This window comes from Pseudorca crassidens, chromosome 8, assembly GCF_039906515.1.
Source record: "Pseudorca crassidens isolate mPseCra1 chromosome 8, mPseCra1.hap1, whole genome shotgun sequence".
NCBI lineage: Eukaryota > Metazoa > Chordata > Mammalia > Artiodactyla > Delphinidae > Pseudorca > Pseudorca crassidens.
In genome coordinates, this window is record NC_090303.1 from 92304990 (window position 1) to 92332503 (window position 27514).

A 27514-nucleotide genomic window follows, 5' to 3' on the forward strand; every position below is an offset into this window, starting at 1 on the left:
CCCCCAAAGCACTTACAATCTAATGGGGGATAAAGGCAAGTATTCAGGTGGGAACCACATGGTCCCAAGGGTAGCAGAGGTTGCTCTGGCAACGTAAGGGAGGCCCTGCTTTGCCGAGTCCTGGGACCCAGGGAGGCGAGTCCTGAAAAACTGAGACCTGAAGGACAAGGAGGATTTGGACCTCTCCTACAGCCTTGAATGGTTCACTTCCAGACATATTTTCCACGGGGAAAAAATAAAGCTCTCTCTGTTTGTGTGTGTGTGTGTGTGTGTGTGTGTGTGTGTGTGCTTTCTTTAGGCTACTCAAGTGAAGCAGTGGGAGTAGAGAAGGAACAAAGAAATCTGTAACTGTCTGTGATCGACTGTAAACACCACTACACTCGGACTAGCCAGGTATGTGTGATTTTTTAACTGATAAACTTCCTTCTTTTAAGTGTTACGAGGATTAAATGAGATAATGCTTGTATAATACGGCACAGTGCTCACTGCAAGATAAGCGCTCATGGTCGCACTGTTTCTCATCTCTGAATAAAGGTATCAACTAAATTTCTAAAATTTCACCATAATCACAAATCAAATACACTCAGGGTAAGTTTTAAAGCATCTACAGTGTTATCAAATGTGTATCTCTCCAAATGCAATTATTGCTAATATTTGGCCAACATGAAAACACCTTGGACTCAAATTAAAAACCACCCAAATTGGGGGAAAAAAACTTGCTTGTTTTCTAAAATAGATTGATTAAATTTCAAGGGTCATCTTAAGTGGTGTTAGGAAGCCCTCACACGTGCCATACGCCTATTGGAACATAAGACCAAAAATAACCTCTCTAATCAGATATGTAACAGTGATATCACCCAACCCAGTCACCTTATACTTATGAAGAGCGCAACAAAAGGGGTAATTTTCACTAAGAACGCGCTTGTTCTACATTGCTTTCAATTGTAAAACCAGCGTATTTTACAGAAAGAAAAACCTTCTGAACATGGAATGGCCTGGTTGGTGCAGGGGTGCGGTGAGGGTAGACAAAAAAGCTGGCAGTCACGTGTGACCCAGACTCCACTCAGAGGAGCAAACCCGCTCAGTTTCGCCAACTGTAACATCAGTCTTTCTAATGCCCAGCCCTTCCTTGAAGATGGTCAAGGCTCAGATGCATTCCCAGTGTCAGGGGAGGTTGCCAAGGGATGGAAAAAACAAACATATAAACTACCCGCAACAGAGAAAGTTCTCATTCCTGCCCTAGTAGGTTATATGGGGCCTTCAACCACAGGATTTCTTGGTGGGGGCATGTTGGTTGTAGGGGTGCAGGGTTGTTGATAGGGTATTAACAGGATTTTGTTATTCACATCTGTGAATTATAAAGAGGCTTACAGGGCTTCCCTGGTGGCGCAGAGGCTAAGAATCTGCCTGCCAATGCCGGGGACATGGGTTCGAGCCCTGGTCCGGGAGGATCCCACATGCCACGGAGCAACTAAGCCCATGTGCCACAACTACTGAGCCCACGGGCCACAACTGCTGAGCCCACACGCCACAACTACTGAGCCCACGTGCCACAACTACTGAGCCCACGTGCCACAGCTACTGAGCCCACATGCCACAGCTACTGAAGCCCACACTCCTAGAGCCCATGCTCTGCAACAAGAGAAGCCACCACAACGAGAAGCCCACACACCGCAACGAAGAGTAGCTCCCGCTCGCCGCAACTAGAGAGAGCCCGCGGGCAGCAACGAAGGCCCAACGCAGCCAAAAATTAATTAATTAAAAATAAATAAGTAAAAAAAATAAAGGGGCTTTCATTCCATGTCATTAAGAGGACACGCGAATACTAACTCAAAGTTAACAGATATGGAAAGTATTCTCTTACTACATTTTCTTGAGTTCCAGCCAAAAGTTTCATTTAAAAAGTTTTTATAAAGAGGACAAAATATTTCGGAGATGAATATGAGGAAAGTTACTGAGAGATAGAGCTTGTAATCTCAACGCTGAAAAAGAATGTTGGAAAAGCTGAGTTGGCATCTTCTATTCTTTGGCTCCCTAAGTCATTCTAAATCCCTTCTAGCCTAGGAAGATGGATGATGGATAAATGCATGGAGGGATGGACAGATAGATAACCAGTCAGACCAATTCAAGAAAATAGGGACTAACATGGGGAAGAACGCTCCACATCCCTCACTACCATTCCTGAAAACCTACAATAGGAAAGTAACCATTGCCTGCCTTCAAAGAACTGACATATTGGGGATTTACTGTGAAACTCAAGGGCTCAGATGGAGTTCAGGCTTCATTCAAACAATTTCTAAGGAACTGATGGACATTTTATTCTACTGCATTTTGCTACACTTAATTTTTGAGCCAAAAATAATTAGGCCATGTAGAGCTTTTTAAAACTGAACTTGTGTGTGTGTGTGTGTGTGTGTGATGTAATTTGTTTTGCAATATCATCAGTAAGAAGAGAGAAATTTTGATACTCCATCTGTATTCAGACAAGTACTAATGGTCAAATCCCCTTGGCTCCCAGAGCAGAAAAAGCAAATCCAGATCTATGTTGCCTGTCGGAGTTTCTTACCTCTCTGTATTTCCTGGGAAGCTTTCCAGTTTTGGGCTCTTCTGCTCTTCCTTACTGCAGCTGAGTCTTACACAGAAGTTGGGCCACTGATGGCCTCTTGGGGGCTTCTGGACTTCCCTTCCCAAGAAGCCTGGCTCGCAGGTCTTCTCCTCCCCTTTCAGCTTAGTTCTGTGAACAGGATTCTTTAAGGAACAATCGTGCATCCTGGGCGACTGAGTGACATGCCGGTCACACCCTCTTCTCAGCAGCCCTTCACCCAATCCCCTTTTAAAGGGGAGATGACATCTCTCATTGAGACAGAAAGAGGCTGCCAATCCTTGGAGGAAACTACGATGTCGTTCTCAAGAAGGCCGGGGATTTCTGAAAGAACAGGAGTCTCAAGCAAGGGGCAGAGGGCAGCTTTGTTTTTTCATGCCTTTTCTCACAGCCATCGCTGTTTAGAATTAAACGGCAAAAGGCTGTGATCCATGTAGGCATAGCGTATTTTTAGATAGCCGTTGAGAAGGGCAGTGATGAGCCGAGAGAACCTTGAAACGCTCTGGTGACCTTGGCAGCACGGGGATTTATGGACTTACAAGAACCATTTACGTCCTACTTTAGTCTGTCCTTTTCTTTGATCAATGCCATTGGCTGAGTACCTCATCCATGCTTGGTGCTCTTCGACCCCCAGCAATATGTGGAACACTCCAGTTCCTGCCCAAGGGCATACATGATAAAGTATCAAAGGTGGAACTCATAGATACGGACTCTTCTGACCCCAACTATATCATTCTTGAGCTCAACCTGTTTTGATCATTAAATGAATACTTGCTGAGCACCTGACTGTGCCTTAAATTGTGCTGCACAAGTCAGGACACCAATGTGGAAGGTGACACGGACGTTTCCTTGGGCTTGAACGACGACACTTGAACATGAACAATCGTCAACCCCGCTACACGGAGGGGCAGGTGGGAGCTTAAAAAAAAGAGAGATCTGTCCAAAAGGCGATTTTGCATTTGGTCAGATCTTCTGGAAACTTATTACAAGCTAGATACTATGTGAAACTGCTTTGTAAACTGTAAAGCACTACACCAATGTTAATGACACTTAATTCTACCTGTATAGTTACCATAAAGATGGTAATTAACCTGAATACAGGCTGTTCAGACTAGTCGATGGAACACATCTTCCTCTACACCTGGATCTTGGAAGTTTGCCAGTGAAGATGCGTAAGAAGTGACTCTGGGGCCGGCTGACCCAGAGAGCATCAGGATAGACTGTCTGGCAGTCTCCTTCCCGGCAAGCCATTTTCCAGAACTTGCTGAAGCCTACAGATCTCATTCTCCAGTTAACTCCAGCACAATGTGCACTGAGAATAAACAAAATCACTGATGATATCATGTTGTCACACTTCATTCCACAGGATTTAACAATTCGAGCCACGCCAGGGCCAGGCCTCCATCTGAACGGAGAACATTATCTGTGTTTCCTCACCTGGAGTGAAAATTCTTGAGAACGTCCCTAATCCTGTAAAACTTAGCCCCCGACAAGGAAAAAAGGTATTTGAGGAAGGAGGCAATGAGGAATAAAAAACCATAACCTTTCTCTAGGGTTACTTTGTGTAACTCTATTGTTTAGCTTTGGCCTATAGTTATCAATACTCAATTTTACAGAATAATGTTGAAAAAAGACACCTTAATAACAAAGTGGATGACCCAGAAGTTTAATTACAAGAAAATCTCAGTTTGGCACTCCCCTCTCCCCATTTCTCAATCATTCTAGGATTTGACAATTAAGACCCCGCATGAGGTTGAAATGACTTGCCTGTGTAGTCTCTCTACGACATGGTTAAGTCATATCAAATCCCACGGCTTACAGATACAATACACGGCTTCCTCCCTCCGGTTAGCGAGAACAATCATTCCATTGACTGCCTTATGCAGGCTGACGTTAAAGACAAGACAACACTTCTTTCATTGGCACAGAGACTGGTGTAGGAGGTGACTGATGGAAGAGGCGGCTGCAGCCGCCAGACGTGCAGCTATTGCTCAGTTGTCCCGTCCAGGATTTGTTTAAAGGAGAACGGAGAAAACTTGTAACCAGCCCCGACGTAGAACTTGTTCTGGAACTCCACCCTGTTGTTAGGGGCAAGGAGAAGGGGGTTTGAACACATAAACGAGAGGCTGGCAGCTGGAGGGGAGAGGCTGAGCATGTGTAAAATCAAGCACCAGGTGACGAAGGCGCCCCAGGCTGGCAGCCACCACAGGAATCCTCTGAGGCTTTTTTTTTAAATCCTTCTCTTGCCTCCCTCTTACACCTTTCCCTCCCCCGACCCCACTTCTTCCAGGCCTTTGCTAGTGGCCTCAAGGACCAGAGCATGACCTCCCCCAGCTCCCAGCAGCCGGGAAGCCCTCGCTAGGCAGTACTGGATAAGGAGCTGTGATGAGACAGCGTGTCACCAGGTTGTACGAGCTTTTTGTTTCCATCCTGATCTTAAACTGCGGGGCTTACGTGACTGCAGAACCACCACAGCCTTGACATATATATATATATATATATATATATAAAGAAGATGTTGGGGGTAGGAGTTTAGTAATTTATTTATTTATTTTTGCTGTGTTGGGTCTTCATTTCTGTGCGAGGGCTTTCTCTAGTTGTGGCAAGCGGGGGCCACTCTTCATCGCGGTGCACGGGCCTCTCACTATCACGGCCTCTCTTGTTGTGGAGCACAGGCTCCAGACGCGCAGGCTCAGTAGTTGTGGCTTACAGGCCCAGTTGCTCCGCGGCATGTGGGATCCTCCCAGACCAGGGCTCGAACCTGTGTCCCCTGCATTAGCAGGCAGATTCTCAACCACTGCGCCACCAGGGAAGCCCTTGACTTATATTTTTATAACTTACATAACAGATATCATGTATGATCATTTCCGCTTTATTATACTGCAGAGTTCATTTCTTGAATGAAACAGGGAGAAATGATGTTATAGCCTCGGGCAGGGGACCCTGTGATTCTCTCAACAGGTGAAGTGTAAAACCTTTCCTTTATGAACAGTGGCCACAGAGGGAGGGAGGAAACCCCAGGGTTGCTAAGGACAGTCTGGTTCAGGGTGCACAGGAGCCCTGATGCTTCAGTATGGACAGCACACTCAAAACCCTCAGCTGAAATGTGACTTGGGAGAGAGAGAAGCCTAAACAAATGTTTTCATATTCGTCGGCCCAGTGATGGCCGACAGTCTCTGGACACACCTGTGAATGTCAAGGGCCTCCAGTGAGTGCCTTCCTCCTGCTGGGTACCCTCCTTCTGTTTCCACTTTCCAAGAGTTTAGTCGCGGGACTTCCCTGGTGGTCCAGTGGTTAAAAATCTGCCTTCCAATGCAGGGGACGCAGGTTCGATCCCAGGTCGGGCAACTAAGATCCCACATGCTGCAGGGCAACTAAGCCCATGCGCTGCAAATACTGAGCCCACACCCCACAGCTAGAGAGCCCACGCGCCACAACTAGAGAAGCCTGCGTGCCACAACGAAGATCCCGCGAGCTGCAACTAAGACCCAACGCAGCCAAATAAATAATTTTGAAAGAAAAAAAAAATGAGTTTAGTTGTCTGTTCTGTTGGTATAACTCCAGCACTCAGCAACAAAGGCCAGACATCCAAGATTTGCTCAGCATTGCCCTCTGTGAGCCTTTCAGATCCGTCATCTTACCAACAGTTGAAGCCAATTATAATAACAAATGAACATTTCTAACATGTCTTACAGAGCAGTCACTGTATATGTATATAGGCTCCCAGGTATTACATCATTTAATATCATACCAACAAGGGGACTAAACTAAGCTTCCAAAAAGGTACGTGAATTGCTAATGTCACACAGCAGGTCAGGATTTGAACCCAGTTGGCTGGCCCTACAGCCCATCCTCCTTCCCTAGAGCACACTGAGAGCATCTACCCTACAACCAGTTCTTACCAGTGCAGCCGCAGGGCGTGCAGGAAAGCCGAGAGGCCCTCCATGATCAGAAGGATGGCTACCGTCAGAACAGCAAATATGGCAAAAATGATGAAGACCCCAATGAGTCCTCCCCAGCCTTGCACGCGAAGGCCAATGTTCATCACCATGGTCCAGAGCACTTCAGACAGTTCTGCAAGATGCAAGACAAACATTCTCAACCACACAGTTTATCTGGCAAATGCAGATTATTCTTACACCATAATCCTGGACCTGCACACCCTACGACTCAGCAACTCCACTCCCAGGTGGAGAAGGCGGTCATGTGTGCCCTAGGGTACCTGCATGAGACTGTCTACGCAGCTTTGGAGGAGCTTCCAGCAAGAGGACAAGTATAGGATGGCATATTATTCACCAATGAAAGTGAGCAGACCATAGCTACTGGCAGCAACGTGAATATATCCGAGTAACATCATCTTATGCCAAAGAAGCAAAACACAAAAGAATACATGTACTATGATTTGATATGCACTGAATGTTCGTTTCTCCACCAGCCCCTCAAATTCATATATTAAAGCCCTAACCCCAAAGTGATGGTACTTGGGAGATGAGGGTGGGATCCTCATGATGGGATTAGTGCCCTTATAAGAAGAGATACCAGAGAGCCCCCCACCCCTTCCAGGGAGATACTGTAATTACAGGAGTTTGTGCAAGGAGACAAACACAGCCAGAGCAGTCAAGACCACACAGACGCTGAGCACTTGCTTTTCTGCTGTAAGTCAACAATCAGGCTCACTTTCACTGCTTTGCTTTCTATCCCTTTAGCACACATTTTGGCCTGGCTTCTCTGTTCTTGGCATTATGCCCAGGGCTGGGAATGCAGAGATAAAAGTCAGGGTCCTTGCCTTTCAGGAGATGACAGTCTAGTAGGGAGACAGGCTAATGAGACAGAATTACAATCGGTGCTAGGATAGGGGCACCTCCAGAACCCAGGGGAAGGGCACCTTCCAGACTGGGGGCCAGGGAGGAAGACTACCCGGGAAAGGTGCTAGCTAAGCTGAGTTCTGAAGGAAGGATGAGACATCAGGTGGGGAGAGAGTGAAAGAAGGGAAGAATTTTACAGGCAAGGGAGCTGCAGGGCAAACATACAGAGGGGCCCAGCTAGTGTGGCATCTGCGGGAGCCTCAGTGCAGTTCCTTGTGGCCACTGCACATGAAATGGGAAAGTGGGTGGGGGCAATCAGGAGCCGGTGGGGCATGGAGGGAAATACCAAGAGACAAGACTAGAGAGGCAGGCAGAAATCAAGAGGGGTTTTACACAGTAAGTTGATAAGTCAAGATTCCAGACTTAAGTCATTCTTGAGGCTTGAATCTTTATACCAGGAGATGCAAGGGGCCTGCAGAAACTAGGAAAGGCAAGGAAATAGATTCTCCCCAAGAGCTTCCAGAAAATACAGACCTGCCAACACCTTGTTTATAGGTCTTCTGGCCTCCAGAACGGTAAGATAATCCATTTCACAGTGTTCTGAGCTGCCACATATGTGGTAGTTGTTACAGCAGCAACCGGAAGCTGATACAGAGGGTAACCATTCCAGCAAGATAAAGCCAGACCTACTGAAAAAGGTCACTTCTACTATGAAAGAAGAGCCATTCTTCTGGTCAGAGCACCAGAGATGACCCAGAAGCCACTTTCACCTAGAAGTACATTGCATCTGTTTCCAAAGGGACAGGCGATGGTGACCCTGCCATGCGGCCCGCTCACTCACGTGCATGCGCCAGGCTGAGGGCCCAGAGCCGGAGGTAGGAGGCTGTGTTGGAAATGCAGCCCAGGCAGTACTCAATCGTGTGGATGGCCTGATGCACAAAGACGTCTCCAAAGCTGAACTGAAAGAGAGAATTTGTAATGCTATTTCATTAAGTACTTTCTACTCAAACGTATTACAAATGATACAACGGACGAATAAGGCCTGGACTCTGCTGTTAAGACACTTCCAGTTGAACGAGGGGGAAATAGGTATTAATATATTTGTAGAAACAGAATGAGCAGCCCACAGTAGGACACGGTGTGTGTGCAGTAACATTTCCCAGAAATGGCTGAAAAGAGCTCAAAGCAGCAGAGTGGTTGGTTGGTAAGGGGAGCTGAGATTTGCGCTGAGCCGTGAAGAACAGGGAGGGAAAAAGAGAAGCCAGTTCATTCCTGGTAAAGAAAATGACTCCGGGTAAGGAAAAGGTAGGGGTTGGGAGCATCATGAAGGTTAAGTTTGGGAGCAAAACCATTTGGCTCGACTGGGAGCTTGCTGAGATGAGGAAAGACTCAGCTGTGGAAGCCGTGGGAAAGGCAAGGATGGACACAATCGAGAAAACCACCTGGAGTCATGAGGAGCCAGTAGAAGTATCTCAATAAAATAAAGAAATACTGGAGGCAAGATTAATCTGGTAGAAAAATGGATCAGGGAAAGGACAGCCCACAAGCAAAAAAAGCCAACTTGTTGATTATGTTAGTAATCCAGGTACGAGGGGAAAAGGAACAGTGCGAAGACAGCAATAGATCATTCTTTTCTTTCATTACTCTGATGTTATGAGGGAAACGATCTGACTGGCACCATCCCTGCCCTGAGGCAGCTCACCGCCCAGCAGGGAGAAGATGCAGACAGACAGTTACCACACGTCAGCATGGGAACTGCAATAACCAAGAATGCAAGGGTGTCGTGGGAACACAGAAAAGGGTCCCTCACCCAGCAGGGCCAGGGTCATACAGGGCTCTGAGGTCCCTGAGCCCGAATGGGTGAAAGAATGGTACTGGCAGAAATGAATACATTGGAGAAGGGGGTAGCTGATTCCCAGACGTGTTGCGCTGCAGGTGATAGCTGGCCATACAGGCTGAATCTCTCAGCACAGACCAGCAGAGGCAGAACAGGCTCAGAGGAAAAGTCTGGGCTGGAAAGGGACACCTGGGACCACAGCTGTGCGAGGAGTGAGAGTGGGAGCTAAGAGAAAATGAACTAGGGGAAGATCATGAGAAGAAGAGCTGCCACCCTCAGGAAACATCTCAACTCAGAGATAAGAAAGAAGGAAATTGATGACAAAATGAAAAGGTCAAAGAGCTGGGAGCAGTCTCAGGGCTGCGGTCCAGGACGTCAAGGATGGAGGGATATCCTGGAAGAAATGGGGGTTGTGGTCACTGGGGGTTGTAGTCAGATGCTATGGGGAAAAGACCAAAATCAGTGCCTCCCCTCCCATTCATCAGTGAAAACAGCAGAGAGGAACTGAAGGGGCGGGGATGGGCAGAGGTGGAGAGAGTGGGTAGAGAGAGTCACAGTATCAGAGGAACGTCTGGTGAAGAATGAACCTCAGCCAAAGAGAGGTCTGGCTTTGCCCCGGCTCCTGGGAGGCAACCTCTAAACGCCTGGCATTTCCCAAGTGAAAGAAACGTCTGATATTCATGGTCCGTCCCTGGGACCACACCTCACCGCTTCTGCTAATGAGGTGTCTATGGTGGGCACTTGGTAGTTTACGTGGGAGCTGGCTTCACGTGGTTAGAGAGTTGAGACTTTCAGCCACACGTTATCAACCCAAACGCAACTCCAGGGAGGGGACAGAGCCGGAGATGGAGTGCAACCACCTGGATTGCACTTGGGTCAATCACACCTACATAATGACACCCCCATAAAACATCAAACACAGCAGCTCACGGGAGCTTCCTGAGTTAACAATACGATAATACTGCCACATGTCAATGCCGGGAGAGCCATGCATCCCTAAGAACACAGAAGCTTTGCATCTGGAACCTTCCCAGTGTCAGATTCTGCTTACTTGTGTCTTCCTCTGGCTGGTTCTGATTTGTAGACTTTTGTTGTAAGTAAAACTGTAATTGAAAGTATAGCATTCTCCTGAGTTCTGTGAGCTGTCTACAAATGACTGAACAAGAGGGAGTCTGAGGGGACCTCCAGACTTGTGGGTGGTGTCAGAAGTGTTGGGTAGACTTGGCAGTCTGGAGAACTGGGCCCTTAACCTGGAGTTTGGCTAACTCCGGGTGCGGACAGAAGTGGGACAGGACCTGGAGGGGGAAGCAGAGTCGAGCCTGTATGTCGAGCCTGTATGTGCCTTGTGCTGGGAGACCCAGGCCTTATTGTACTGGGGGAAGAGCCGTCAAATGGAGGCTGACGCTGCCCCCAGTGAAGGCAGCTGGTTCACGAAGGAGGTGGCAGGTGAACATTGACCGGATATATACCGAGGCCACGAGGAGGATGGATGAGGAAGGTTGTACTGGACAGGCTGGGACTTGATGAGTCAGAAGATGTGTGGGTTGGATTCTAAAACATTCCAGCAGGTCTGACAGACCTAGTAATACCAACCGCCATGAATACGGGTTACTCTCTGTACCTGGAATCTTGTTGGGAAAACTTTCCATGATCCAGATTTTTCATTCATTCTAATTGACTATTCATTGGTGCAGATGAATACTTGTTGGTTTTTTTAAAGTAATTAACACCACAGACGGAGTTATTTATAGCATTTCTCAGGCATCAGGAACCCTGTCCCCACTCCAGAATTAGAACAGAGCTCGGGTTAAACCCCCCTGCCCGGGGTTCAGGACCGTGGGTGACTTCAGTCATGGTATAAAAACAGCCAGCCGTCTTGTCTGGGAAAACATGGTACATTCCTGAGCGGGGAGTGGCTGCCCTTGGATGGAAAGGGACAGGGAGGGAGGAGAGAAGAACACAGGAATTTGTGACTTCCCTTGAGAGGCAGACAATGTTACAAAGATAAGTGAACAAAGAAGAGATTGAGCCAGGGTTGAGGCCAGAGGTGGCGATGGCATCTGAGTGTGCTTACGACTGAGAATAAATAACCCACTTCTTTTTTTTTATTATTATTATTATTTTTTTTTTTTTTTTGCGGTACATGGGCCTCTCACTGTAGTGGCCTCTCCCGTTGCGGAGCACAGGCTCCCGACGCGCAGGCTCAGCGGCCATGGCTCACGGGCCCAGCCGCTCCGCGGCATGTGGGATCTTCCCAGACCGGGGCACGAACCCGTGTCCCCTGCATCGGCAGGCAGACTCTCAACCACTGTGCCACCAGGGAAGTCCCATAACCCACTTCTTGCTTCAATATAAGGGACCAGACTTGGCCTCTGCTCTCATGAGTGAGGGTCACTGATGGGAAAGATCATGATAAATTTAGCAGACTCCCAGGGGCACAGTTCTGACCAAGGAGACTCAGTAACATTTAGGGCCTCCTATTCACTAAACGTGAGGCTGATATTCACCTCGCACTCACAGATAGAGCGGCACCTGGGCGAAATTATTTAAAATGCTCCCTGACTGGTTGGTAAGTAGCTGCAAGCTTAAGTGCCCCCCCTTTCCTGGGACCTCCCCAACTTCCCATGACTCAGTGATGACAGGGTTGCCACCAGCAGGGTCCTCCCAACCCTCCCAGCTCTACTGCCTAAGTCCGTTCTGATTGGCTGGTGCCCACACGCTACTGGCTGTCAAATATGTGAGCACCATCCCTGACTAGATCTGGCCTCTAGAATCTGTACAAACTGGAAGTCTTCATAGGGTGTCAAGTCCCAAATACCTCTTCCTTCTTCTTTAGATAAGCAATTAATTTTTTGGCCATGCAGCTCGTGGGATCTCAGTTCCGCAACCAGGGATCAAACCTGGGCCACGGGAGTGACAGCACCAAATCCTAACCACTAGGCCACCAGGGAACTCCCCCAGATACCTCTTCATCGTGGTCATCCTGAGCCCCATGGGCACCTGCAGAAGCCCTGTGACCAGGGCTCACGGAAGGATTGGAGTTGTCACCTTCAATGTCCTCGGTGGCATCTTCTTGGATCCTGGAGGCCTGTAGCTTTCAGCAAATAAGAAAATGCAGTGTCAAATTCACCCTTCGAATGACAAAACTTCTATATAAAATAAAGGCTCTCATTAAATATTAGCCATGTCCCAGATACTGCTCTAAACCTTCTATTCAATCTTTTTATGTAAGCACAATTATCACCCCATTTTACAGAGAAGTAAACTTAAGTAACAGAAAGGTTAAGAAATGAGCCCAGGACTGCACAGCTGGTAAGGCTAGTTAGTGGCAGAGCCAGGATTCAAATCCAGGCAGTCTAATTCCAGGGCATGTGCTTTTCTCCACTGTGTTCCAGAACGTGCCAAATTAATCACACTCTTTACAGTAAACCAACCGTCGTGTGACCCAAACAGCCAGATTTCTACAAGCAAAATCAGGAGAGATTAATGACTGCTATGGTCTGAATGTTTGTGTCCCCCCACAAAATTCATGTTAAAATCCTAACCCCCAAAGATGAAAGTATTAGAAAGTGGAGCCTTTGGAAGGCACTTAGGTCATGAGGGTGGAGCCCTCGTGAATGGGATTAGTGCCTTATAAAAGAGGCTTCAGAGAGCTCCCAAGCTCCTCCCATCAGGTGAGGACACAGAGAGTTGTCAGCAGTGAACCAGGAAAGGGGCCTCACCAGAAGGTGATGCTGACACCTTATCTTGGACTTCTAGCCTTCAGAACTGTGAGCAATAAATTTCTGTTGTTTTACCCACCCAGCGTGTGGTATTTTGTTACAGCAGCCCAAACGGACTAGACAATGACTTTTCCAACACAAATATACTTTTTAAAATAAAAACATCACTTTATGAAAATAGCTAAGAAAAAAATTCAAGGAAAAAAAAATCTAGGTGTAGTTACCATTCAATTTGGCCTGAGTCTGAAGAAAATATTTCTTTCAAGTCACTGTGAAATTTAATGTCCCACATCCAAAGTTTTTCCTAGAATAATTTCACGGGTGGCATATTGCAAATTAGGCATTAAAGTGTCTTTACCATTCTTTCTTCAGCAGGTCTGAACCTGATATTGCAGATCTTTGGGCAAAGGTACAAATGAAAGCCCACGTGCCATATGTTTAAATATTTAAAAGTTAGAAATCAAGCCAACAAACTCCTAAATAAAATATGTTCTGGCGTCTGTCTTGATAAATAAATTCTCACAAGAACTTGGAAGGCCAGGTTCAAATTCAGCATCCCACACCAGGACATGGCAGCATGGGAGAGTTGGCCCTGCACCCCGGCGTGTGACCCTTCCCTTCTCACCTGTGATTTCATCTCACAGCACAAGGGCCGTGGCCTCGTGTGCACATGTGTGGACACTCCCACCCAAATGTCTACGTTCCACCCACACTCCCTCCTTGGGAGTCCTGCTGCCCCTTGGTCACACCAGGGTCAGTGGTACCCAGGGCGGTGCTGTGGTTGGCCCTTTTTATGCCCTGGAAGTGGGCTTGTGTCCATCTGGACAGGAATTCCAGGGTGCTGGGTACCAAGAGGGGGCTCTGGGTAAGCCTTTCCCCTTGGCCCATGGTTCCTTGCCCCATGGTGAGGAAATGGGGCTCAAGTTAACATTACTTTGTCTTCTTGAAATCCTATTTTCTCTCCCCATCAACTTAAGGAAGAAAATACCAAAGAAGAAACAGAAGACAGTTTTTCCATTTCCATCTTTAAATGCTAGCCTTTTCTGGTCATATCCTGAAATTGGTTCAAATGAGCATGAACAACTGTGTAGAAGCGTGACACTGGGACTTTGTGGATCTTACTGACTCTTCTTCCCATTCAAAATATACTTTGCAATCCCCCTAACTAAACGTCTCACAATGTTTGAGCTGGATGCCGTCTGAAATAAAATAGTAATCAATTTTAAATGAGTTACTTGCAACTGTCTAAAAACACGTAAAACACACGTGCACAAAGACAGACACAAGGATGTTCACAGCAGCACGATTTGTAATTACTAACAACACTGGAAAAAAGCTAAATAACTATCAATATACAAATGGATAACCAAATTGTGGTATATTCACGCAAGGGAATACTATAATACATAGCTATCTCACACGCACACACACACACACACACACACGCACACACAATCTCTCAAACATAACACTGGATGAAGGAAGCCAGACCCAGACGAAGGCGTGGTGTATGGTTCCACTTACATAAAGTTCCAGAGCAGGGAAGACTAACCTATGGTGTTAGACGTCGGGATAGTGGTTGACCTTGGGGTGACAGTGACCGGAAGGAAGCACACGGGGACTTCAGGGTCTATGGTGTTCTGCGTCTCTATCCAACTGCTGGTCACACGGATGTGTTCGTGTGATGATACTTCACTGATCTGTGCCCTTATCATTTGTGCCCTTTGATGTATGTAGGTTATACTTCAATGAATTTTAGCATAGAAAACACACATGTAAATGTAAAGATTTTAAACAGAAATGCAAAGTTACTTCACCGTGACCTGGGATACGGAGTGATAGGAGACCTGGGTCCACGGCAGCAAGTCAGAAGAGGAAGCAGAATGTGGGTGGTCCGGGCGGTCCAGGGGGCTGGCATGAGCAGTTCTGGGGAGGACATGTGCGCTCACTGGCTGCCTACAGGGTGCGTGCCAAGAGGGCCACATCACAGGTGGCCCTCTAGTGAAGGGGTTTCCAAACCATGTCCTGCAGGGACCCAGGGCTACAGGGTGACAGAGGAGCCTGAGGAGATGGGACCTCTGCTCATTTCCCCCAAGGCCCATCAGAACAAGTCTGTTTATAATCTCTATGTACTGGGCCTCTTTAAGGTTTCACAGGGGGACTTGAGAGGAGGCCAGATAATTCCATTATGGAATCATCTCTTGGATGGAGGTGGAAGGAAATGTTTCTAACATGAAAAAGGACCATCTAATCCGCAGCCTAAGGAGTCAATCGACAACTACACAACCCAGGGGCCAAGGAGGCAGGCCTCCAAGCAGCCTTTGGGAGCCCCTGTTCCCGAGTCAGCCTAGGAGGTATCGCCCAAGATGGCAGACTACAAAAGCACCTCTACTTCCTTCCCTGTCATACAAGTCATCCGTGGAGAAAAGGGAGAAATCCGTCACTTTGGCCTCAGCCACTATTTAAACAGCTTTTGTGGAGCAAAGAATAAGACAAGCTATGGTTTGAGAGTCCTGGGACTCAGGCGAGCCAGCAGTAACCTAGTCCTCGACTTACAGACAGGTTGAGTTTCTAAGAAAGACAGTTGCATCTGTTTCTGCAGAAAGGTATTTGCCACCTTCCTTTGAAACACCAGTTCACCTATTTGGACAATGGTCCACCTCAACTCTCCTTTACCATCTTGGTCTCTCACCTATTAACCAAACAACAAACAAGCATTCTTTGGTTTGCCTTCCTGTGTATTTATATCCCACATAAATTATATTTCAGACAGGTTTTGGATCTGGTCAAGGCTGGCAGGAAATAGTGGGAGAGGCAGGTGATTTAGAAAGAGAGCGCCACCTAGAGACGAACCTCCTGAACTCCAGCCTGGACCCACCCAGGTCCCCAACTCTACCATCAGCCACGTCAGGGTGTGGAGAAAAGGGAACACTCTTGCAGTGCTGGTGGGAATGTGAATTGGTACAGCCACTATGGAGAACAGTATGGAGGTTCCTTAAAAAACTACAAATAGAACTACCATATGACCCAGCAATCCCACTACTGGGCATGTACCCTGAGAAAACCATAATTCAAAAAGAGTCATGTACCAAAATGTTCATTGCAGCTCTATTTACAATAGCCCAGAGATGGAAACAACCTAAGTGCCCATCATCGGATGAATGGATAAAGAAGATGTGGCACATATATACAATGGAATATTACTCAGCCATAGAAAGAAACGAAATTGAGCTATTTGTAATGAGGTGGATAGACCTAGAGCCTGTCATATAGAGTGAAGCAAGTCAGAAAGAGAAAAACAAATACCGTATGCTAACACATATATATGGAATTTAAGAAAAAAAATGTCATGAAGAATCTAGGGGTAAGATAGGAATAAAGACACAGACCTACTAGAGAATGGACTTGAGGATATGGGGAGGGGGAAGGGTGATCTGTGACAAAGCGAGAGAGAGGCATGGACATATATACACTACCAAACGTAAGGTAGATAGCTAGTGGGACGCAGCCACGTAGCACAGGGAGATCAGCTCGGTGCTTTGTGACCACCTGGAGGGGTGGGATAGGGAGGGTGGGAGGGAGGGAGGAGCAAGAGGGAAGAGATATGGGAACGTATGTATATGTATAACTGATTCACTTTGTTATAAAGCAGAAACTAACACACCATTGTAAAGCAATTATACCCCAATAAAGATGTTAAAAAAAAAAAAGTTTACCTGAAAATATTTCCAACCACTTAAAATATACGTGATCTCAGCACAGCCCACTTAATCTTTTGCACTAACAGAGGGAAGCAGAGACCGATCATCTCAAACAGTGCCTGTGTGTCATTTCTAGACTCTAATGGTCCCTGGAAGGTTAATCTTCCCAAATCCTATTTGATTTAGGCTGACAGTAAACACTTCATCACCCCCTGAGTAAACCTGAGGCTCAGGAGAAGTTGAGACAAAAGGAGGAAGTGGGCTGAAACTGGTGTTTGACAATAGGGTGAAAATCAGAAAAACAAGAACAGACTTATTTAAACGTGTTTCCTCCTCTAGTTCCCTCTCACCATCTGTAACATAATACAGTAAAAGCCCACAACTTTATTTTTTTCCCCACAACTTTAGAATCCTGATGAAAACAACTTTCAATGCTCATTAACACACTAAAACTACAGTAAAAGACTCTTATTTTCAACTAATAAAACAACCACGTTCAGAGCCTTCAAAGTCATTACCTACCACTTGACTCAGCACACACACCCCAAGCACGGTTTGCAGCAGGTAAGATTTAAATGCGACCATTTATGCTGGAATCAAGAAAGCCCCAGGGAAAAGCTGAGCTCTACGGTAGGAAGCATCCCTGGGGTGGGTCAGTTCCTCACCTCACCAGGTCCTTCAGGCCCTGGTCAATGCGGGGTTCTCTCTAAAGCCCAACTTACACTTGCAGGGAGCCCACATTCCTACCCGCAGTGAGTGAATGGAAGTGGGTGGCGCTTACCTGGGATCTCCGATGACTGGCTCTGAGAATAAACGGCTTAATCAGAAGCATCCACGGCACAGAAATCAAAGCCATGATAACACAGAAGCTCTGGACTTCTTGCTGTAAGACCAAAGCCGTAAGATCCCATCATTGCAAGGTGACTGCACAGCACGTTTCACATGATACAAATGGTAAACATGTATCATTTCAGCTGAACTTTATTTGGAGTGATCTACAGCGTTTCAATGGACCCATTCACCCTCCCATCTTGGGCTATTCCCAGTGCAGGGAGAGAGCTGTCAGTCCGGTGGTACCGGGTGTCCACTCATGGTGGACACTGGAGTCTCCCTGTCTTTACTCCTTACTCTCCAAGTGGTCCCTTATCATACACCCGCACCATGTGGAGCCTGTCATTGGACAGAAGAGCTCATGAGCCACATCATAAGGGCAGCTTTATTTGTCCCTGGTCCCCTTGACTCTGCTCCGTGGGGACAGTCAGCCCTGGCCCTGGACAAAGCCCTGGCCTGGCACTGCGCTGGCCACTCTGGAGTGACCAAAAGTCCTTGGGTCACTTTAAGTCACAAACGTACTGTCTCCATCAGTAACCTTGTATTTGCAGTACTACTAAGCCCTTGTGCTCTCTTTTTCAAAACAATCATCCCCTACTCGCACAGGCTCATTGTGGGTGAGTCACCTAACGGGTCCTGGGACGCCTGGGCTGAACTCTCTTTTGCTGTCTCTCTCTCTGTCACAATTCACTCTGGAGTGAGGCGTCTATGGTCTTCATGCCTCGCTGAAGCCCAGGCGACATCCCATTTTATCATCCTGTCACGTATTTCCTTTCACATCCTCACCCCCAACTCTTTTTCCTACCCTCCCGAGTCACTGGGTTTGAGGACTGACCCAGAGCTGCTATGGTCTGAAGAACCAGGACTCCTGGGAAGGCTTCATCAGAGCCATTGAAAAGGTGTAGAAATGGGGTGCTCAGAGTAAAAGGGAAAACGCTTCTTGAGCCCTCACATTTCTTTAACTGTTCTGGCCAAGCTCCCAGTGAGACAATTTATCATCATCCCAATTGTAGCAAGATTTACCCCGATAACAGTGGAAACATTTTATCTTCTCCATCTCCTACCCTCCTCCACTCTTATTTTCTTTTATTTTATTCTTGGCTGAGTTGGGTCTTCGTTACTGGCCACGGGCTTTCTCTAGTTGTGGTGAGCGGGGGCTACTCTTCGTTGCGGTGCGCAGGCTTCTTATTGTGGTGGCTTCTCTTGTTGCAGAGCACGAGCCCTACACGTGCGGGCTTCAGTAGTTGTGGCACACGGGCTCTAGAGCACAGGCTCAGTAGTTGTGGCGTACAGGCTTCAGTAGTTGTGGCACGCGGGCTCAGTAGTTGTGGCTCACAGACTCTAGAGCGCAGGCTCAGTAGTTGTGATGCACGGGCTTAGTTGCTCCGCGGCATGTGGGATCTTCCCAGACCAGGGAGAAGACCTGTGTCCCCTGCATTGGCAGGTGGATTCTTAACCACTGCGCCACCAGGGAAGCCCCCTCCTCCACTCTTAAGTGCTCCCAAGAAGGGGGAGAACCACGGGAACACACACTGCACTTGCCAGTCCCAGGCCCGTCCTCGAAGCTACCTCGTTGCCATTTGCCCATTTAGATATCATGCTTTTTCCCTTCACAATGTACAAAGCAACCAGAGATGTCTACTTATCTGTTGCTCTTCTTCTTTGATATTGAAACATGGCACGAAGCAACCAGAGCACTGTTTGGAGGAGGCTGTATTAGTAACTTACACTGTCTCTTCCAGCTGCATGACGGGAAGATGAGGTTATGGAAACTGCAAACTGTGTCTAGATAATGAATCTTCATTCCAGGGTGTGGAAACCAGCCAACTCCAAATAACATTTTTGAATGGAAAGAAGCTGGAAAAGCCATTCACTGTTCAATGTTCAGCGCACTAAGACAGGACTTTAGTCTTTAGGAAAAGAATTAGCACATGAACTATGTGGTGAATCTGAGTACCGTGCCTCAAAGAGAAGACTTGTTTGGGAAATCCAAGTGAACTTTCGTTTAGACTCCAGCATTGCATAAACGAACCTTCCGGATACATTCATTTAATGCCAATAGTCTAGGGATGGTTCCTTCACCATCGATGTATAACAAACAGGTGCAACAATAGTAAGGTGGGATACAAGAGAGCTTTCAGAGCTATATGTCGTCTCTGATTATTCGCTAAAATCATTCCTTACTTTTTCTTCTTCTTATTTGCTGCTTCTATAGGGGAGGAGAACGCAGCTAGGATTCAAACTCATGAGGACGTGTGCAGCTGTAGGAGGAGCATGGCTGTAACTGGGACCCAGGATGAGCGGTCACTGGCAGGTGCCATGTGCTGGTATTGGGAAATCTAGCCCTAGAGCTTGATCCAGAGGAATTAGAACCTATGTAAGTGGGTCCTTCCTTAGTGAAAACCTACCAGCAAACAATATGATCAGGTTATCACTGAGAGAGGCCAGAGGAAAAGAACTATTTGTGTTACCAAAAATTAGTCACTGAGATATTTTTATACCCATCTCTCATGGGACATTTATACTTTTTTAAAATAAAATATTAAGTTGATAATGAGGCTGAAAGAAACAGAAGTCAGAATGGCAATAACGTCCAACTGTTGGAAGGTATCGTCCATAGAAGAAGAGCCCAAAGAAAAAAAAAAAAAGCATCTCCAATTAGCCATGGAAGCTCATAGGACGGCATGAGTTTGGTTCAGTTTTCCAGAAACTCACTCCCCCTGTGAACAGAGGGATTCTTCTTCTTGACTCTGCTTCGATTTTCTTTCTTGTGAACCTTAACCAGAGTTTACTTTTATAACAAAAGATTATTCATTTTTAAGGTGCTATTTAGAGCACTTACAGTTTCAAGCCAAGCAATCCCAAGGATTATTTTCTTTCTTTCTTCGCAGACAACGTACAAGCTCATTTTCAACCCCACAGCAATAATCCCTCCCACGTATCACCCAGATAGGAACGGCTGGAGCCACACCGCAGCACCGCCCTCAGCACCCAGCCATTCATCCAATAAGACCTTCTGAATCTGAAGAACCTAACACATCGGTGCTGAGACGGCTCAGTCTTGCAAATAATTACTCTCTGCGATACCCAAGGGTAGGAGAGAGATTTAACATAATCAAGTGCGTAAAAGAAGAAAAAAGGCCCATCAGTACCTGATGTTCGTACAGGGGTGCGTTCGAAGGGTCGTTATAGTTAAACAGGAACATGTTGATGAAGTGAATGAGGATGCTCGGGGCTCGCCGGGACACAGAGACGTCGAAGGAGCACCATTTGAAAATGATCATGAAGACCAGGTATCCGAAAAGACACAGGATAAAAATCATCTCGGGGATGAACTGCAGAAGGATGTTGAGAGTGTTCCTGAAGAATCTGAGGGTGGGAAACATACACACGTACAAGACAGAACATTGAAGGAATACCGACAACTCACTATTCTCTCCAAATCACCACATGTTCATTTCTTTGAACCCTGCATCCACTCCCCAGGCACGTGGCAATCATGCATGGCTGGAGAAGAGGAGAAAGAAAGGTGCTTTTGCACAAAAGGTTCAGAGAGAACCAGGGTCTAGAAGATAAAGTCTGAGGCAGAGGGCAGGCTCACAGAGACAACTGATGATCTGGCCGCAGCTTCCCATGCAGACCGGATTCATATCAACACAGTTAATGGTACAAGGATATAGAAGCATGGCTTGGCAGGTTTTCCCCTAAGGATGCCCTAGGACAGGGGTCGGTCAACAATGGCCCACAGGCCAAACTGAGCCCATCACCTAGCTGTGTACAGCTTACAAGTTAAAAATGGTTTTTACATCATTAAGTGGTTGGGGGGAAAAATCAAAAGAATATTTGATGACACATGAAAATGATAGGAAATTCAAATTTCAGTTTTCATAAATAAAGTTCTATTGGAAGACACTCACACTTGTTTGTTTACAGAGTCTGTGGCAGCATTCACACTACAACACCAGAAGTGAGTAGCTGTGACACAGACCATCTGGCCTGCAAAGCCTAAAACATTTACTATGTGGCCCTTTACAGAGAAAGTTTGCCACCTTCTGCTCTAAGACATAGAGAGAGTCCCACAAGACTAAGTTGGGGGACACCCAGTTAAAATGTCAGAAAAGGGCCCCAGACCCTTTGTTAATTGTAAGAGTTATTGGAGGGAAAAATGCAGATCCCATGATAAAGCAGGATTACTAGAGATAGTTGAGGCCAGCCTGACACACGATGTCAATGATAGTCCAAAAATCACTTCCTGGTTTTCTCTCTCATTTAACTCTCACAGCACTTTCAGGCAGGCAGTAGTACCAAGGCGCTGTCATTCGTTTACTCACTAAATAGTTTTTATTTTTTAAGTAGAATCGTACATCTATTGGTTTTCTGATTGGAGGTCACCATGTGCCTGGCTCTGGTCAATGAAATGGGAATGGAGGTGGCCTGTGTCACTCCAGGTGGAACCTTAAGAGTCAGTGTGTAACTGACCACACTCTCCTGTCACAGCAACTGGCAGCTTCCAGGTGGTGGCAGCCCATCAGCTCTGGTCGCAGTGTGAGGATGAGATGAGCAGTGCCCCCGGTGGCCCACGATGACATGCATCACGGTCATAAACCACTGTGATTTGGGAGTTGTTACTGCACAATAACCGACCCATTCTGACTCCTCTATTCCCATTCTACAGCAGAACACGATCTTGGAGACGTTAAGCTACATACCTATGATCACACAGCTATAAAGAGTTAGAACCATCAGTCAACTTTCTGACTCTAAACTCTGTACCATTTCTTTGGCACTGTGCTGACCTCCTGGCAGGTGGGTTTCAGCGATACCTACAAGCTGCCATGTCCACAAAAGCATCTCTAAATAGGCATATTGGAGGCCGTTTTCAAACATTTACAACTCAGCACAAATATGCAAGTTTGAGAAGCTTTCTATAGATCAATCTTAACAGAAAGAAGAGACGGGAGAACGTTAACAGTCAAAGAAATGAGAGAGAGGCTGCTGCCAGCAGGAAGAAATTATACCAAATGGAACTCAGAATTTGAGGGCACTTATGTCCCCATTTGCCCACTGGTGGGAGTTAAGCCTGGATCTAGCATCAGCGGAGGCCCTGCAGGCTGGGAGGACACATAGCACTGTGGCCTTGCAGTCTCTTTCTGAACCCTCCAATATTTCTGAGGTGAAAGGTACACTCAGCTCAGGAGAAACAGAGGTGTCATTTCTGGCAAACCAGCTTGTCTGAATTCAAGTCAAGAGACCGGGGGAAGCAGTCCCCATAGGAAGGAAACTTGCACGGAGGGACACAGGAGCAAAGTGGGGGCTCTGCCACTGCTCATCCCCGACACGGTCAGACCAACAGGCAGAAAGTTCATTGTGAAACTTACATGTGATTGAAAAGGCTGAGAATGACACCAAAAACCATCTGGACAATTCCCAGGATAACTGACATCTTCATCTTATAGGAGTTCAAGAATGTTAGCTTGTTTGAAGCCAAGTTCCAAACCTGGAAGGGAAACGTGACAAGAAAGACATGAGACCAGAGTCTAGAAGTTCTCCCAGAGTCAGGGGCTAGAGCTCGATTTCCCCTGAAAAAGTCGCTCTGGGAACCACATTTTCAAATTTCTGTCCAGTTCGGCACATGCATTTTAGGCTCAGCAAAGGACCAAACCCCTTATAAACGCAACTCTCATGACAACTGTGTTGGAACCAATAGCACCATTAGTAAAACATCAAGTAACTGGAAGAAAAAAAAAAACTGACATGATTTTTCCCCTGTTCTAAATGAAAAGACATTCTGAAACATTATGGAGAGATCTCAAACTTGCCTGGGTTCCCACATTAATGGTGTAGATCTCTGGCCCACGAATTTAGCCAATCCCCTCTTAATAATACCACCTTTTACGCTGAATTTCTATAGCACTTTACATTACAAAGCATTTTCCCAGGCCCTTCTCAAGAAGCCACTCCTGTAGCCAACATTTATTGGCACAGAGAGGGACGCATGTACCTGTCCTGCCCACACCAGACAGGCACACAGAACAAGCACTCAGCGGCTGGGGGCTGTCGTGGCCTCACCCTGGTTAATGGTCCCAGTCACTAACGCTCTTCTTCCCCGCAGAAATCTCCAATACCCACCCCCATGCAAATGATTCAAGTCCTTGCTCCTACCCCTGACCCCTCTGGAACTTTAGGCATCTGGAGGGTTTGCTCCTCAGAACTAACAAAGCCACAGGGTCTTCTTTTCTTTCCTCCTAAACTACTTCCTCCTCCAAACTCCTCTGCTTCTGCTAAGGGGTCGACGTCCACCTAGTGCAGCCTCAGTGCACAGTTCCCTTCTCCTCCCCCCTGCAGGAACCACCTCTCACTGACTCTGTCTCGACAATGTCCTGAGCGGCCGCCAGCTGAACAATCACTAAGGGGGCTGCTGGGAAGATGGGGAAAGGGACTCCTGTCACAGGTGCTCAGACCCCAGAGGCACCTCCACGACCCTCCCCATCTGCCCTGGCACTGAAGCTGCACAGGCTTGCCCTCCACCCTCTGCTTTTTCCCTTTGCCCTCCTGGTGGGCCAGTCCCCACAGAATCACTCAACACAGTAAGGGCAGGGTTACCAGTACACCTTAGACCCAGCCTGGAAAAACTAAAAAATGTTCACGGTTAAGTACCAGGTACATACTAAGCTCTTCAAGTGTATTTATCTCATTTAATTCTAACAACTCTATGAGATAGTTGTAAGTATTCCCATTTTACAGATAAGGACATTTATCAAAATCTCAGAGAGACTAAGTTACTTACACACCCAAGGAGAAATAATACAACAGCAAACGGAGCGTTTACTCTGTTTATGCACCAGACTCTGCTGGGTGTTTCACCTATAAAATTCGTTCACTCTTCTGAGCAATTCTATGAGGGCTATTATTATACCCATTTTACAGATGAGGAAACAGACCCAGAGATGATAATTTGCTCAAAATCACGTAGCAAGTAAATAGAAAAGCCAAGATTTAAACACAGCCTATCTGATTCTAAATCATGGGCTTGTAACCATTGTGTAATGTTCATTTATTATAAAATTTACAGACGCCTTTAGAAAGCCCCCTCAGCTCTGATGCCCAAATATTTTGTGATCTGATTCACAAATAGATGCTCAACAGAGTTAATAAATGCAGCTGTAGAAATTTACATTATGTAAAAATCAAACCCTTCATTAATATATATAAGTGCTAATATAAACACAGAAATGTTCTATTAAAGAGATTATCTCTGAGCAATCAGATTGCAGGAAGAGGAAAGGTAAGAAAGGCAACTCTTTCTTTTTATTTTTAAAATTTTTTTTAACATCTTTATTGGAGTATAATTGCTTTACAATGGTGTGTTAGTTTCTGCTTTATCTTTTTATTTTTTAATAATTTTTGTATTATATGGGTTTTTAATCACATATATTATTATTTTATAATGTTTAAAAAGACCAAAAATCTTTAAAAATCTAAATGTTACTAGGAAAAAATTAATTATTTTCAACACATCACCTTCCCTTTCACCCTCACATTTTTCTAACTAGTGGGCAGATGACAAGATTGCACACAGAGTAAAGACTGGACCACTCAATTCTGAATCGTGAAATTTGCTACCCTCCCTTTGTCCATGAGGAGCAAAACTGGGTAGACAGGATTTGCTGATGCATTAGATGGGGGCTGTGAAGAGAAGAGACAGGACAGTGGGAGCAATGAGATTCAAAGGAAAGGAAGGTCAACCAGACCCTAAAAATCACTCCCCTCTAATACTCCTCCCCTGCCTGTTCGCTAATCATGAAATTCCTTGGACTGAAGATAAAGCCTTCCAGTCTACAAAAATAACAACTTGCATTTATTTTTAGCACTTTGCAGCTTACAAACAGGACTTCAAGGACTTCGCCTCTTTTGATAAAACTTTGAATGCAAGTGCCCCTGGGTGGCAAGTATAAACCAATCCTGAGTGATGCGCGCTGCTTTCATAAGGGACAGGAGGTGGGCAGCAAGTGGGAGGAACAGGAAGACTGAAGAGGAGATGACCCACAAGATAGGAGAGACCAGAGAACCAATTTTAGGGCCAGTGCTATTACTCTCAACTGTCAGCAAGTAAAACTGTGGTCTCAGGTTCTCTGCCAACAAAGTGAGAGTAGAGGAAACTTTTATGAACCCCATCTGCCAAGTTCAGCTCCAGACACTTGTGCTCATTTGGGGCACAAGGCCGCCACCTGGTGGCAATATGGTGCTAAGCCATCGTGTGAGGGGTTTTACCCAAATAGGGATGTGTCTTTTTGACATCTCTTTGTACCTGCAGGCTGGGCGAAGAAGCACCTTTGTTTGTTTGGCTCAAATCCAATTGAGGTAGATATAGCAAACCATTAAAGTTAACACTTTTTTAAAAACTTGTATAATTCTATGCAATAAAATAAAGCAAATATAAAAGCAAATCCACACTTTTCTAGGAAAAAGAGAGATGTTAATCACTGCAAGAAAACGCCAAAGTTGGGAACTTGGTTAGGTTGCTAAATTGCTTATCTAATATGCATACTTTCCAAGCAACCACGGGCCTTTTAAAGAAGCAACGGTAAACCACCAGGGGTATAACTGAGAAGAAAGAGGCAGATGTTCGGGAAATTGCATGGAAACTGACCCAGGGGCTGGGTAAAGGGTGCAGGTAGGACATTTACTTGAATCCGTTGCAGTGCGTCGCAAAAACCTCCAGGACATGCTATTCTACCTCAGTACAAGTTGGTGGATTTGACAGGTTCTGGTACTTTCCTCCCCTCCACACAGAGATCCCCTCAGCAAGACATTTTACATAATGAATATTTAATCTCAGAAGACATTATTACCGGATCAATCCCAAAAGGGTATGGATTTCCGGAGTACACTCCCGGAACGGCTGGGTCCAGCTGTAAATATGGATTTGTTTCCATTACTTGTGTACTACAGAGGGAGAAAGGAAAAACAAAACAAAACCAATGATCAACTAGAGGTAGGAAAAACACTATGGTACCATCAGTCATCCACTTGCAAGCCAATCAAAGCCCAACTGTTGGTGCGACTCACCAATTGGTCCATTCAATTATTCCACAAATGGGTATTGAACACCTACTGTGTGCTGATTCTCACCCTAGGTACTGAGCTACAGAAATTACCATCAGGCCCCCAAGGAGGTCACAGTCTGAGTTTCCAAAGGGCTCCCAGCCTGACTGGGTATAGTAAAGAAATAGTTATACTACATCAGAAAAGCGGCAGGGGGCAAGGGTGACAGGAGTATAGAGGAAATAAAACCCAGCCCTGGGACCAGGCTGGGAAATCTCCCCTGGGAGCATGAGAACTGATCCTGGAGGAGTGAACTGGCTTTCACACATGGCCCCTGACCTCTGGGAAACTCAGCCCCTGAAAGCTGTGGTCCATTAACTGCTTTTAAATCTGTGTCCCATTCTCACCCAGAAGCACAAATGTCAATGGGCAGGAATCTCTTACCATCTGTGCAAACCTGAAGGGGTTAAGAACATTAGGGCTTAATTTTTCTTTTTTTTTTTTTTTGCGGTACGCGGGCCTCTCACTGCTGTGGCCTCACCCGTTGCAGAGCACAGGCTCCGGACGCGCAGGCTCAGCGGCCATGGCTCACGGGCCCAGCCGCTCCGCAGCATGTGGGATCTTCCCGGACCGGGGCACCAACCCCTGTCCCCTGCATCGGCAGGCGGACTCCCAACCACTGCGCCACCAGAGAAGCCCTTAATTTTTCTTTTTTTAAGAGCACACATGTATGGAGGGGCCCAAGGATGAGTATTTGAAAGGATGAAGAACAGAATATTGGCAACGTGGACAGGCTGCCTAGAAACACACTCCCTCCCTCCCGCAGCTGGGGTGTGATGGGTATTCGGTAGCACAGGGGAAATTAGGAAGCCTGATTATGCTGACCAGGCCCTCAGTGACAGTGTAAACAGCTGGCCCTGACCGGCCATCTCAGACCTAGAGCCCGGTCCTAACAGCACGCCTCAGTGCAA

General features: G+C 46.4%; 1 protein-coding gene across 1 annotated transcript in view; it reads right to left on the minus strand.

The window, feature by feature from the left end:
- Positions 1-4302: 4302 nt before the first annotated feature.
- Positions 4303-27514, minus strand: part of ATP6V0A4 (ATPase H+ transporting V0 subunit a4) — a 36768-nt gene continuing 13556 nt past the window's right edge. The window contains exons 8-15 of the mRNA XM_067745567.1: positions 26351-26444; positions 22877-22995; positions 20651-20867; positions 17449-17550; positions 12210-12338; positions 8249-8366; positions 6505-6676; positions 4303-4680 (exon numbers count right to left, since the gene is read on the minus strand). Coding sequence (XP_067601668.1) covers positions 4587-4680; positions 6505-6676; positions 8249-8366; positions 12210-12338; positions 17449-17550; positions 20651-20867; positions 22877-22995; positions 26351-26444 — 1045 coding nt within the window. The 3' untranslated portion in view covers positions 4303-4586. The remainder of the gene's footprint in view (positions 4681-6504; positions 6677-8248; positions 8367-12209; positions 12339-17448; positions 17551-20650; positions 20868-22876; positions 22996-26350; positions 26445-27514) is intronic.